The sequence below is a fragment of the Chinchilla lanigera genome, unplaced genomic scaffold (assembly GCF_000276665.1).
Source record: "Chinchilla lanigera isolate Chin_1 unplaced genomic scaffold, ChiLan1.0 scaffold00023, whole genome shotgun sequence".
NCBI classification, from domain to species: Eukaryota; Metazoa; Chordata; class Mammalia; order Rodentia; family Chinchillidae; genus Chinchilla; species Chinchilla lanigera.
The window spans coordinates 28,177,138-28,192,036 of NW_004955424.1; the positions used below are offsets into that span (position 1 = coordinate 28,177,138).

General features: G+C 37.6%; 1 protein-coding gene across 6 annotated transcripts in view; it reads right to left on the reverse strand.

Annotated features, from left to right (window-relative positions):
- Nucleotides 1–14,899, reverse strand: part of Eml6 (echinoderm microtubule associated protein like 6) — a 336,360-nt gene that overhangs the window by 51,851 nt on the left and 269,610 nt on the right. For all 6 annotated transcript variants that reach the window (XR_001234170.1, XM_013514625.1, XM_013514624.1 and 3 more), the window contains exons 24-25: nt 4,625–4,713; nt 401–577 (exon numbers count right to left, since the gene is read on the reverse strand). Coding sequence is in view for 5 of the 6 variants with exons in the window: in XM_013514625.1 (XP_013370079.1) it covers nt 401–577; nt 4,625–4,713 (266 nt within the window). In the remaining variant the exon portion in view is untranslated. The remainder of the gene's footprint in view (nt 1–400; nt 578–4,624; nt 4,714–14,899) is intronic.

Sequence of the window (14,899 nt, forward strand, 5' to 3'; positions counted from 1 at the left end):
AAGGAACAGCTAGTGCTTAATTCTTTTTGACCAATTTTGCATGCTTGTATTTGGTAATCTGAACAACTAATTTGAAGACAACAATATGCAATATAACAACCATTGTTGAATTTCGACCATCTTGTCTAGTGAAACACTGTATTATTTCTAATTTTTAAAATTTTTTATTCTCTTTAATGGTTTGATCAATCTTGCATTCTTATATCTGATAATCTGAGCAACTTTGCTGAAGATAACAATATGTAATATAACAACCATTGTTAATTCCTATCATTTTGTTCTGAAAACCTGTATCATTTTTGTTTTTACTTGTTTTGTTTTTGTCCATGTTGTTGTTATCTTGTTACTGTTTTCTAAAATTCTTTTTAAAGTAAAAACAAAACAAAACATAAAATATTACCTTGACAGGGTATGAAAAGAGCTTAACAAAACCAAAGTCATCTCCAGTGGCTAAGAGGGAGCAATCTTTGGTCAGACTGGCAGCATTGACGTCAGTCACATCGCTGTGTGCTGGCCAGATTCCCTCACAGGTAGGCCCCAGGACACAGGTCCATGTGTCCCATTCTATCTTCTCAATCTACAAAAGGAGGAAAGAAAATTATGATTTCTTGCTGGTTTTCTTGAAAGAAACAATTTGCAGCTAATTCTAAATGATGACTTTGCCAACAGCAGGTATTTATGTTGTGTTCTGAGGTGCACAAATATCCACATATTTTTTTCTGGATCAGTACATTTTGGAATTGTGAAAGTCTGATAGTGAGCATGTTTTTAGTTCTTAAGTAGCCATTTATTACTGTATAAGCATGGACTAGATCAACACTGATGCCTTGGCCAAGGGAGTTCCTTGTTGTGTGCAAGTGTCTGTGCACAGAAAGATGTTTAGCAACAATCCAGACCCACCCCTGGATGCCAGCACACACCCTTGTCCATAGACACTGCCAACTGTCACTGGGGGAAAAATTGCTTCTGGCTTAGAACTACTGCACTAGGTTGATTAACGGGATGATCATTTAGCAAAGTATGTTAAGAAGTTATGACTTTTTTTCTGAGGACTGCTTCCTTGGAAGAAAAGTAGTAAGATTCTGTAGCTAGCTTAATATCTTTAATGCTCTAGAGAGACTATCTTAAAAATCTGAAGAGCTATTCCTACTGGATTGCCACAAATATACATTTTATACTTTAAAATTGTTTTGTTTGAAATTCATGGCTAACTTTCTAACTTATGTTGGTTAAATCTTTATAAAATTGAGGCTTTTCTTTTGAAACAACAATAAATAACAACAAAACTATCTATTAGACTTCCTGGGGGATTTTATCTCATTACTTTTCATTAAAGATCGGCTAGTACATCTTAGCACCACACTTTCTTTAGATTCGCTCTTAAAACAGTGTGTAAAAAGGATATAAAAGCCTTTAGAGAATGGTAGCTAAAATGGAAGCCCAGACTTCCCCTCTTTGGATCTGGAAACTACTCGGCACATTATTAATGCACTTTTGCCTCCAGTTCTCTTTTTCCGCTGGCTATTCCTGCTTAGAAGGCACATTACAAGATAAAGATTCAGCCAGACTTTTAGTCACCACGTGGTAAGGTGACATACTTTTTAGTCACACAAATTTGTCCTTATTTAACATTCTGCTTTTTTTTCTGCAGAGGCAGAATAAAAGATTGGTGTCTGGTCCAATAACTTGGGGTGCCTCAGGCAGGGCCACAGACTGAAGTGACTAAAGATGGCTCATCCAGCAATTGCCGCGTTTTCTGAAGCAGGAGCTGGATCTCCACCCCCTCATGCCGTCCTACAGTGACTTTCACAGGAAGAGAGAAGCAGGCAGGTTCTGGACTCAGCTCTTCAGCCGCTAACTCCTTTTTGGATTCCAGGCTCCGCTTCTGAGACCCACCTGGCCATGCCCAGGCCCTGTAGTGGTTCTGACCTCTTGGATGGGCAGGATACTGAGCTGTATTGCTCACCATGAAATGACTCCAACAGAAAACCCTTAGCAACACTCGACACTGTTCTTGCTGGGGAAAGCAAATGACTAAATTTTGGTAGCTACAGAAACTGGAATTTAAACTGGAATATCAAGAGTGACCCTGTCATCCATAAAGCTCAAAAGGGCTAAGTAAATTTGTTTAAAATTCTGAAACTCAAATGGAAGGAGAGGAGCTGGGAATATAGCTCAGTGGCACAGTGCCTTCCTGGCAAGCGCAAGGTCCTGAGTTTGATTCTCAGTACGGCTCCCCCCACCAAAAAAAGAAAAATTCAAATAGAAGGAGAGTACTCAAGGAATCTCTTAGCACCTCAAGTAAGATAATTTTAGCTGCATGTGGTGGCACATGCCTATAACTGCAGCATTTTGGGAAGCTGAAGCAGGAAGATCACAAGTTAGAGCCCAGCCTGGGCAATTCAGTGACTTAGAACCTGTCTCAAAATAAAAAGTAAAAGAGGCAGGGGAAATAACTCAGTGCAAAGGCCTTGTGTTCAACCCCCAGTATACTCCCTCCCCTAAACATATGAGATTTTTTTTTTTGAGACAGGATCTCATTATATAGCTCAGGCTGGCCTCAAACTCATGGCAATCCTCCTGCCTCAACCTCCTGAGTTCTGGCATTATAGGTGTGAGCCACACACCCAGTAAAGTATGGGATTTTAAAAATTATGTTATTCATTCAATTAGCATTTGTTGATTGTGCCAGGTACTTTATATGCCTTTGTAAATCCTCAGAACAGCTGCATATTGTAGTTGTCTATATCATTCCAAAAAGAGCATCATACTGCAGAGGAGGCAGCTGGAACCCACGGAGAGGTCACTCCCTGGAGTTCAGCAGGCTTTGGAAGCAGAGGGCAAGCTGCGCTCTAGAGTTTGTGTCCCAGCACAGTGCTGCTTTAGCCTCACCACACTGCAGCAGGTGGGCTTTAAATGGACATTCTGATGTGTCACACTGAACAGTTTTCTGAGTAAGCAGTGCGCTAATTTTACCATGGCTGTTCTTTTTATTTTCTGAGAGGGGAGATTTTTCCAAAATCCTTCATTCTCAGCTGAAGGGTCTGAAAACACTGGTGACTGAAATGCTGAACCTCTTCTTGCGGGCTCTTGGTACGGCACTGCCGGGGGCTGGGCCACCCATCAGCAGGGAAGTTCCTCAACCATTATCACCTGCAACAGCCTCTAGAATAACAAATGTGCACCACAGATTGACAAATTAACTCTGCAGAGTAAAAGCCTAACATTTTTGGAAACTTTGTAACAAATTTTCCTCTTGTGCATATTCTTTTATGTAGTGACTGTTTATCTCTTCCACACCAAACCTTATCCCCCCTCATTTGGGTAAATTGCATTTTATTTTAGTATGCTCATTTGGGATACTAGAATGGAAAAGAAAAATAAAGTTGTGAAAATGTGCTTCACTACAGAGGAAAAATCCAAGAAACCTCTCGTCCAGGTTATGGAGTCACACACAACTCTGTAGATCGGATTGCAGCTCCGAGGTGCTTTTGTTCTTTTGCAGCCTTAATTTTCTTATTTGTAAAGTGAGACTGATAGTTATCACATAAAGTTGTTAAGAGGATTAATATATAGGTATGTAAAGGCACTAGCACATATAATAAATATTCAGTGAACAAATGACATAATTAAAAGTCTTTTATTCAAGGTTATACAAGTTTCTTCATATAAAAAAAGCTTAAGTAATGACTAATCAGAGATAAATAAATTGGGTTTGGGAGTGACATGGATTCAGCAGTAAACAATCTCTATGAACACACTGCCATAACAACTTGTATTTCTTCCTACCGCACAATTAAAACATTGGGGATGTATCTCTGTCCAATCATCTTTGGGAGTACATGACAATCCTGGGAGAGTTCACAATATTGGCCAGCTAAAGGTGGAGAGGGGCCATCGCTTATCATAAAGAAACATTTTATCTCCTTCTCCAAAGAAAGCACTGTCTTCTTTTTTTCATAAAGCTATCTTAACAGATATATGGGTCAGTTTATCTCCACAGACTATGAGGACTTCCTTAGTGCTTAATCACCAATAACCTTCAGATCATCAGGGTTATATCCAGACCTGAGTTATTCTCCACAAAACCATTGAGCTCTCAGGTAGGTGTTCCTGTGTAGATTCAAAATTTCATATAGGTTTTACTTGAATATTTAAAAGTCATGTACATGGTTAAAGGGAATGAGAAAAACATGGAAGGAGAAAATAATTTGATACACTGGAATGGTCAGATAGTTTTTGTTTCAAAAAATAATTTGTTATCATTGTAGATATTTTTTATTACAAATAAAATATTTCAACATTTTATGTTCATATAAAGCACTGTATGAAATGACATCAAATGGGAAAAGTAATATGCAGCACTAACACTTTTAGCCTATTCATTGTCTTCAGGTGAGGAAAGTTAAGCTGAATGCCAACGGAATGAACATTGCGCATAAGTGGTAAAGTAAATCAATGGCCTTTCAAATTAAGAACCAGATTAAGCAATGATACAGATGTAAGAAATGATCAAGCTAACTAGGTGTAACCCATATTAGCAGTTAAGACTGATAGGGTTTATTAAATGCACCTATTAAAACTTCACAAAATATTTTAAAAAAGCTTTGTGTATGATTGTTACCTCTGAGGACCTTATAATATGCCTTTTTCCTCTTGGAGCCTCAAAAAAAAGCTGTTCTTTGGCACCTGAATTAACTTGCAATAATTTTCCTGTTATAACAGAAAAAAGTAGAAAGACAATTTAATGAAGCATTTATATTTTCACTGTAAAACAATAAGCACAGCTGCCACTATTTTGATTCCTTTTAATCAAAGTTTCACAAATTAAGTAAATATATGTTAAGTTATTTAGAAGAAGGTGTAAAAGCAATTGCATGGTATGGTACAAACCCCTAAAGCCGTAATTTTCAGAACACAGATCTCAGAAAATTTGACCTTCAAGATCCTTCAAATAATAAAAGAATCAATCTTAATATAGTGTGTTGAAATATAGCTATAATTTTCCAGAGCCTGACAAGATCATTTTTAAAAAATCTTTTCCTTGTGGCGTTCAAGCATATAGACATGAAGTAAAAGCAAACTGTTTTGGCAAGAATTATGACACGAGCAATAAAGATTCTTATTGTGTGTGCTGCATTTAAATTTGCTATATATAAATGTTCATTTCCTCCCCACCTGTCTGACTTGAAAATTGGGGGAAAAACATAAGCCTTTTCTTAAGCATTTTGCTTAAGAAATATAATATTTCATTATATTATAAATATAATCTTTCAGTCTGATAAAAAATATCATTTTGAATTCACTTGACTGATGTTGAGAAAGATCAGATTTTTTACTTCCCCTTCTACAATGACAAAAATGAGGTAGGAATTGAAAATTTCAATGCCTTGAGATATATATATAGTCTGCTATTTTTCAGTATTTTTTTAATTGTATGGAAAATTTCAAAAGTATAGACTTGCATACGGAATAAAGAACCCCTGTGCACCTGCTGTCCAGCCTCTGCCTTTAAGAACCAGTGGTCAAGGCCTGTCTCATGAACTTCCACTGCCTGCCTCAGCCTAGATTACTCTGCAGCAAATCTCAGATATTGTAATATTTTATCTAGAAACAATCTGTGTGTGCATATATGTAGGTATGCATGTTATAAACATTCTTTCCTCTTTTTCTGTTGTATAATTACTTATATTTAAATATTGAAATGTCCTTCTTGGCGGAAAAATACCCAAAGAACTTTGTGGTATACATTACGTTCTTTAATATTTAAGTAGGTGCCACTTTGGTCTGAACTCTAGTTCAGCTATTAAAGAAGTGTTGGTCTATTTCTAAGTCATGAAAATCAAAGTTTTCTCATGTCTTTACTCATGTTCCCGTTGTGTCTAATTGAGCTACCACACGTCGGCTTTGATGCTAAGGAGTATGGCTCCTGACTTTATGACTAAATGTACACAGATGAGAAGAGGAAAAGGGACGTAAGTTATCTTTGGCTATTTAACATTAGAAGAAAATGAAGAATCAAAACTTATTCATGAACTACATCTTTCTGTAATTATATTTTTAGGATTTTCATAAGTGATCGCAAGTGACAAAGCACATGGGACAAAGATGAAAGGATTTAGTGAAGACGTTTTGAATAGCTAATTTTAGATAAAATTTTGGCCATGTGATACCAAAAGAACACAGAGGATAGTGAGTCTCAGATAATCCTAATGACTCATTTTACACTATAGTTTTAAAATCGTATTTCACCTTTTAAAAAACAATCAAAAATATTAAGATAGCTCAGTAAGATATTTTATGATTACAAGAATATTAGTGACTCTATAAAGCACCAGAATACTACACCATGTTATAAACACTGCGTGGGGTGCCTAGTTGGCCTGTGTCCCTTCCCTGAGAACTGTTCCTACACAGGGCCTGTGCCCCTGTGGTCAGGTTTGACTCTGGAAGTAGACAGTGACCAAGGAGGAAACTGGACCCAGGAAGGCCCAGGCCCTGACTGTGCTGGGTGGTCAAACCCTCTCCTGGGAAACTGTCAGTGGGGAGGCCGAGGCAGTGGATGTCTAGCTGGGGCAAGATGCGGACTTTGGGACTGAGAGTGGCATCTTGGGACAGCTGAGATTAGGCCATATGTAAATGAATTAGCCCATGTGTGCAGCAAGAGGGACCACAGGTGGTGACAAGACCCAGGAGAGCGGTGGAGTCTGAGATCAACTGCTGCAAAACAGAAGAGGGAGAGGAAACGCTTGCTTGGTTTCTGAACGTTTTTCAGTTCATCCCTAAAGCCAGTTTCTCAGGAGGTGTTGCTTCCTGGGATTCCTTTGGGATTCGATGAGATATCCTGAGACATTTCCAATAAATGCATCCTTCATTGTTATTTAAAATTTAAGTTACCTTTAGTGGGTTTCTGTTTCTTGCAACCTAGGATGTAAATAAAATAAAACTATTCTTGTTAAGAAGGCAGTTATGAATGTGTTTTCACTCTTCAATTTTTTTTACTTCTGCTATTACTTTTTTTTTTAAGCATAGAGGAAATATTTATGTCACTATTTTCTCCCTCTGCCTGCTCTCTCTGTGTGTATCTATATCTACATATATGTTACAGAAATCTTCTGGGGACGAGGAGCAGAAGCATAGAAGAAAATTCTTTATAAGCCATACATAATTGTCTCTGAGTAACAGAAACACTAATCATATTTTAATTCACTAGAAAAGTCCAATCATACAGAATAAGAGGACTGAAAGAAACACTTTCCCCATTCCTGAGAAAGAAAAGTAAATTACACATCTCTCAGGTGAACACAGAGCTTTGTAGTCCACAAACAGAGCCATACACATTGTCCCAGTTGCCAGATAATTTGTGAATTAGAATAACTACAAAATTAGTAATACATGTGTCAACTTTTCCAGTCCATTTGCAATGAAAATAGGATGAAATGTACTCTGATGGCTCAAACAAATTGGTAAAAGATCTTATAGTCCTGGTATTTTTAGAAACAAACCTTTAGAATCTTGAACATATCATTCCATCTTTTGTCTCTCTCTATGTGTTTCTTTCTTTCCCTGGTATTCCATGCAGCTCTTTCATTCAGTGTAGCTGATGTTCCTGTAAAAGCCTGAAGTACTTTTCCTTCTTCCTGGGACCTGTGGTTGCCATGGGAATGAAGGCTGCTGAGGCTGTGGCTGTGCCATTCTCACCCCTGATGAGCCAGCTGGATCTGGCAAATGCTTTCACTATTTCTGACAAGATCAAAGGAATAGAATAGATCCCTGCTTCTCAATCCCGCTCTCTGCCTCTGCCAGACCCTTGATGCTCCACTGCATCAGGCTAGCTCCTGTAAAGGCAGCAAGCCATGTTTCTGCACCAGGCATTTCAGAACCTGGGCTATGAGGAGCACAGGATATCAGGATGACACATGTCTCAGAGCTAATGGGACTAGAGTTAAATGAGGGAATATTTGCAGGTATACTTGCTCTCTTTCTCTGGATGGCATAATTCCTCTCCAAAAATCACAAGTAGGAGCGACCCAGAGTGGTGCCCCTAACCCCAAACGAGACAGCTGACCCAGAGAATCCCCTCCCATGACAGCACACCCATGACTAAGGAGCAGCACTCCACCCCCAACGGGACCACAGCATGGGGCAGCAGAGGCAAAGACTAACCAACCCAGTCATAAGAAGCAGACTGGCAGAATGAATCAAGAAACAACATCCAACAGTATGCCATGTATAAGAACCATATTTAACCCACAAAGAAACTCAGACTAAAAATCAAAGCATGGCAGCAACAGAGTGAAAAGACAACAAACAGTGGGAAAAAATTTTAGCCAATTGTCCCTCAGACAAGGACTTCTTTCTAGATCATATAAAGAACTCAAAAAAACAGACCCCAAATTCAAAGACCCATTTAAAAAATGGGCATCTGAGATAAATACACACTTCTCAGATAAAGAAATACAAATGGCAAATAAATATATGAAAAAAATATTCAACATCATTGGTCATTTGAGAGACACAAATTAAAACAGCACTGAGATTCCACCTCATCCCAGAAAGAATGGCTATCATGAAGAAATCAACCAAAACAAATGCTGGTGGGGCTGTGGGTAAAAAAGAACCCTTGTCTACTGTTGGTGGGAGTGCACACTGGTGCAGCCACTGTAGAGATCAGTATTGAGATTCCTGGAAAATCTAGGATTAGAAGTTCCACTCAACTCAGCAATTCCCCTTCTGGGTATTTTCCCAGAAGAATTAAAAACATCATGCCACAGCAATATATGTGTACCCATGTTTATAGCAGCACAATTCATAATAGCCAAATCCTGGAAACAACCCAAATGCCCTTCAATCAAGAAATGAGTATAAAGATGTGGTATTTTTAGACAATGGAGAACTACTCAGCCACAAAGAAGGATAAATCTGAGACTTTTATCGGTAAATGGATACAACTTGAGACCATACTCATAAGTGAAATAAATCAGGCTCACATGTGTAAATACTGTATTGTCTCCTTGGTGTGAGAAACTGAAAGAGTAAATAAGGTCTAAAATATACATTAGATAGTGTGAAAAGGGAAGAAATTGTTTAAAAGGAAAAAGGAACTGGGATGGGGTAAAGGGGAATGGAGGGGGAAAGGGAGAAAAAATGCAAGTTAGTTATACTATTGTGTCTTGGTTAATAGATGAGGAAGGAAAGTTTGTGCTAATATTGGTTGGAGAATTTTTGTGCCCATATATTGTGCTCTGAGTAACTACTTTAAAGATTATATATATATATATATATATATATATATATATATATATGTGCAATGCATTAACTATCGTTATTCTCCTATCATCTCGTCATGAAATTTTGTTTTACCTTTTTTTCTTAAAGTAAATTTTAAAAAATAAAAGAAAAAAGAAAAAACCCAAAGGATGGAAAACAACAGTCCATATAACAGGAACCCCCCAAAAGCAGTTGTAGCTATCTTATATTCAGACAAATTGGACTGCAAGCAAAACTAATCAAAATAGGCAAAGAAGGCCATTACATATTGGTTAAGGGAACTATCCAACAAAAAGGGATAACAATTATGAACATACAGGCACTGAACAACAGTGCACCAGCTTCATAAAACAAGTACTACAGGACATAAAAGATCACATAGGCATAAATACAATTATAGTGGGGGACCTCAGTAACTATCACAGATCAGCAAGACAAAAAATCAACAAAGAAGTATCAGAGTTGAGCAAAACCATCAATAGATGGACTTAATTTATATTTACAGAATGTCACACCCAACAATAGAATCTACACTCTTTTAAGCAGCACATGGAACTTTATCCAGAATAGACTAGCCAATAAATCAGCCTTAAGTAAATGTAAAAGAACTTAAATTTGTACCATGCATATTATCAGACCATAGTGCAATGAAGTCAGAAATCAAAGACAAAAGCAAACAGAAATTATGCAAATGCATGATAATTAAACAACATACTCTTAGATAAACAATGGGTTACAGAAGAAATTAAGGAAGATATAAGGCAGGTTAGAACTAAATGATAATGCCAGTACAACCTACCAGCACTTGTGGAACACAATGAAAGCAGTCCTTAGAGGAAGCTTGTAGCAGTGCATGCCCACATCACAAAGCAGAGAGGCCCAAATGAATAACCTCATGATGCAACTCAAGGTGCTGGAAAAACAAGAACGATCCAAAGCCAAAGGCAGTACAAGGAAGCAATCAGTAAAACTGAGACCAAAAAATAAAACAGAGAATCAATGAATGTGAGAGTTGGTTCTTCAAAAAAAATAAACAAAATAGACATGGCTTTAGGCAATTTAACCAAAAAAGGAAAGAAAAGACCAAATCAATGCAATTATAAATGAAAGAGGGTGAAATCACAATAGACACTGCTGAAATAAGGAAACATAACAACTACCTTGCAAAACTGTATGCCAATAAATTAAGAATTCAGAAGAAATGGATAAATTCTTAGATACATACAAAATTACCAAAACTGAACCAAAGAGATTTAAAAAACTCTGAACAAACCAGATGCTTTACTTGTGCCCCTACCCACTGGAGGTCACAGGCATGGGCAGTCTGTGATTGCTGTTTGAGTGGCCTGGGTATGGCTCCTGTGCATGATCTGAACTGACTAGATGAGCAGAATCAGGTGGGCTGTGACCCGCTGCCAAGATGGTTCCCAGCTGAAAGGCAGGGACAGAGCCACGTATTTCCCATCTACTTCCTGGGGGCAGAGTGGGGGACCCAGGACCCTGCCACCATTACAGCCTGAGTCTCTGTCCTTGTGCACCCGTGGCAGATGGAAGTTCCTCACTCAGAGGGGAAACGGACTGCTCTCACCTGGGTTCGCATGTGGGCCATCCCTGCTTGTGCCCTGCACCAAGTAAGCAGGTGCTCCAAGAGCTGCTGGTACCACAGTTTGAGTCTGTGCTTTACTTGCACCTGACCTCCTGCAGGGCACAGACACAGACAGTCTGTGATTGCTGTCAGTGTGGTCTGCATCTGGCTCCTGTCTGTGTCCTGAACTGACTGGAGACACAGAATCAGGTGGTCCACAAACTGTTGACCCTGCAGTTTGTGTTTGGGTTTTACCTGTGCCCTGAACTGCCCAGGGACACAGGTTCACTGGACCAGGACTGTGCCAGCAGTGCAACCCGAGTCCAGGCCATACACGTGCCCTGAACTTCAAGGAGATGCTGGATCAGATGATCTGCCATCAGCTGACACCAGTGCCTGTGTCTGAGACCTGGGATAACTAGATACACTTCAGCAACTGCCGGAAAACCCCAGACTAAGTAGTGCACCTCAGCAGACACTGAGGGGCAAACCTGACCAACAGGAAAACTAGGGACACTAATGGCCTTTGCTGTGCAGCTGTTGAAGAGGGAAACTGAGCTTTGTGCATCGGGTATTAAACAAGACAAGACGAAGGATTAAAACACAATCCCAGAACTCCATCCCACTCAGAACAAGTCCAGGAGACATCAACATAGGAGAACTTGGTAAACACACTCCTGAAACTGCTGAAATGATAGTAATAGAAGTAAAGAAACAACTTCATCAGGCCATAGAAGAGATCAGATCAGAAATAATCTCTCTAGCAAAAAATGAAATGACAATAATAATGAAAGAACTGCTCAAAACGTCTGAAGAAGAAACATATAAGAAAATAGAAGAACATAGGCAATGGACAGAAATGTTAAATGAAAAATATAGAAAAGACTTAGAACGCATGAACCAGATTCGAAGAGACTTCCAGGAAATCAAACCTTCCATTGAAAACTGCCAAAACCACTTGAATGAAGCTGAAGACAGAATCTCAGACTTTGAAGACAGCATGGCAGCTAGCAACCATGAAAGAATGGATCTCTTAAAATCAACAAGGATCCAGGAAAAGTCAATTCAACAGCTGTAAGATGAGGCAAAGAGGAATAATGTACGACTAATAAGAGTCAATGAAACAGCAGCAGGCAACAAAACTGACAAAAAGAATATTTGTAGAAATAATAGCAGAAAATTTCCCAAGTAGGGAAACAGAACCTGATATACAGGTAAATGAAGCATATACAACTCCAAACAACCACAACCAAAATAAAACTACACCCAGACATATAATAGTCAAGTTCCCAGATCTCCAGCAAAACAACAGAATATTAAAAGCTGCTAGAGAAAAGAAACAGATTACCTCTAAAGGAAAGCCCATCAGAAACATGGCAGACTCCTCAACACAAACCATCCAATCGAGAAGAGCTTGGAGTGAAGTATTACAGGTCCTAAGACAGAACAGCTTCCAACCAAGACTGATGTACCCTGCCAAACTTTTCCTCAAATTCAACAGAGAAATAAAATATTTCCATGACAAAGAACAATTGAAGAACTTCATGAGTGCCAAACCAGCATTGCAAAGAGTACTAAAAGATATTCCAGACAGAGAAAAATCGGACCGCAATTTCAAGAACAACGGTAGAAAGGAACCATCAAGAAGAGCAAATGATGATAGAAAAAGTAGGAAACCAACGCAAGTAAATAACATGTCAATGATAAATTAACACGTATTGGCTACAACCATAAATGTAAATGGCCTCAATTCTCCAGTCAAAAGAAACAGACTAGCAGAATGGATTAAAAAACAAAATTCAATGCTATGCTATATAGAGGTCACACATTTAACTCAAAACTCTGTATTGTTTGTATTGTTCTTTTGATATTTTGTAAATGGTTGTCTGTTTGTTAATGTTTTCTTTCTTTTATTTTTAAAATAAAAAAAAAGAAAACTCTGAACAATCCAATAAAAAGCAATGAAATTTAAGTCATAAAAAAATAACCTACCAACTGAGAAAAGCCATAGCCCAGATGAATTTACTGCTGAATTCTACATAAACTTAAGGGAAGTTCTAATACCAATACTTCTAAAACTTTTTAATGAAATTGAAAGGGAAGGACTTCTTCCAAAGTCATTTCTGGAAGATACCTCTACCCTGATTCCAAAACCAGACAAGGATCCAGCCAAAAAAGAGAACTATAGATGAATCTCTTTAACAAATAAATATAGACAATATTTCCTTAACAAGATACCAGCAAATAGAATGCAATGAATTATCAAAAAGATCATACATCGTGACTAGGGTGGAATTCCTCCTAGGGATACAAGGATGGTTCAACATAGGGAAATCATTAATTTAATGCATCACAGAAATAGAAGCAAGGATAAAATCACATGATCATCTCAATAGATGCAAAAAAAAAAGCACAGTAAAAACTCTGAAGGAAATAGGGATATAAGGACTATCTCAATCTGATGAAAGCTATTTATAACAAGCCTACTGCCAACATCATATTAAATGGAGAAAAACTGAAAAATTTCCCTCTAAAACTGGGGACAAACAAGGATGTCCACTATCACCACTCCTGTTCAGTACTTGAAAACATTAAGAGCAATTAGACAGCAAAAAGAAATAAAAGATATATATATATATCTCCATCCATCCATCCATCCATCCATCCAAAGAAGAAGTCAAATTATTATGTGCACATGACATGATCTTTCTACATTAGAAGATAAAAAACCCCATAAAAAAGAATTATAACTGAATTCACTAATTATCAGAAAACAAAATCAATGCACAAAAATCAATAGCATTATTGTACACTAATAATGAACCTACTGAGAAATAAATTAGGGAAATATAACCATTCACAATAGCACCAAGAAAAATTAAATACATAGGAACCAACCTAAGGAAGTGAAAGACCTCTACAATGAAAAAACACAGTACTCTGAAAAACAAAATTGAAGAAGACATCATAAAATGGAAAGATATCCCTGTTCTTGGATACACAGAGCCAATATAGTGGAAGAGATCATACTTCAAACTTGATATATAGACTTAATGGAATCGAAACCAAAATTCAATAGCATTCCTTGCAGAACTGGAGGAAACTATCTTAAAATTTATAAGGAACTGAAAGAGATCCAGAACAGTAAAATAGTAAATGCTAGGTAATCTTGGAGGCATCATAATCTTCAATTTAAAGAGCTATTACAAGGCCACAGTGTTTAAGAATAGCATGGTACTGGTACAAAACAGACATAAGGGTGAATAGAACAGAATAGAAGATGCAGAAACAACCCCAGATATAATCAACTATTTGATCTTTTGTAAAGGGGCCAAAAACAAACACCGGAGGAAGGAGTACCTCTTTAATAAAGGTGTTGGGAAAACTGGCTATCCTCATACAGAAGACTGAACATAGACCATTTCTCTCACCATGTACTAACCTAAAATAGAAGTAAAAAGAACTAAATGTTAAAAGAGAAACAACCTGCTAGAAGATAGATAAAACTCTTGAGGTCATAAGTATAGGCAAGGACTTTCTTTTTTTTTATTTTAATAATTAGAGGAGGAAAACATTAACAGACAACCTTTTACAAAATAGCAAAAGAACAGTACAGACAATACAGAGTTACAAAGTGGTAGGAAATTAATAACGCTTGTTGTATTACATATTGATATCTTCAAAGTGGTTTCTCAGGAAAACAAATAGAGATGTACAATATTGATCAATCAAGGAATCATTAACTGTTTCTTTCGGGAAAGAAATAAAAAACAGTAGATCAAGTATGTTAACTATCCTGTATATACATACATACAAAATTTCTCCTTCTTTCCCTTTTCTTTTCCCACATCCCAGTTGGCCTTTCCCCTTGAGCATTTTCCTATCATTTCACAATGTCTATCATACCTCCGAGTTTATATTAACTCTTTCAGGTTTTGAACTAGTGAGACAATGTGGTGCTTAAACATGCAGGTCTGATTAATTTCACTTATGAGTATGGTCTCTAGTTGTGACCATTTACCTATAAAAGCCTCAAGTTTATCT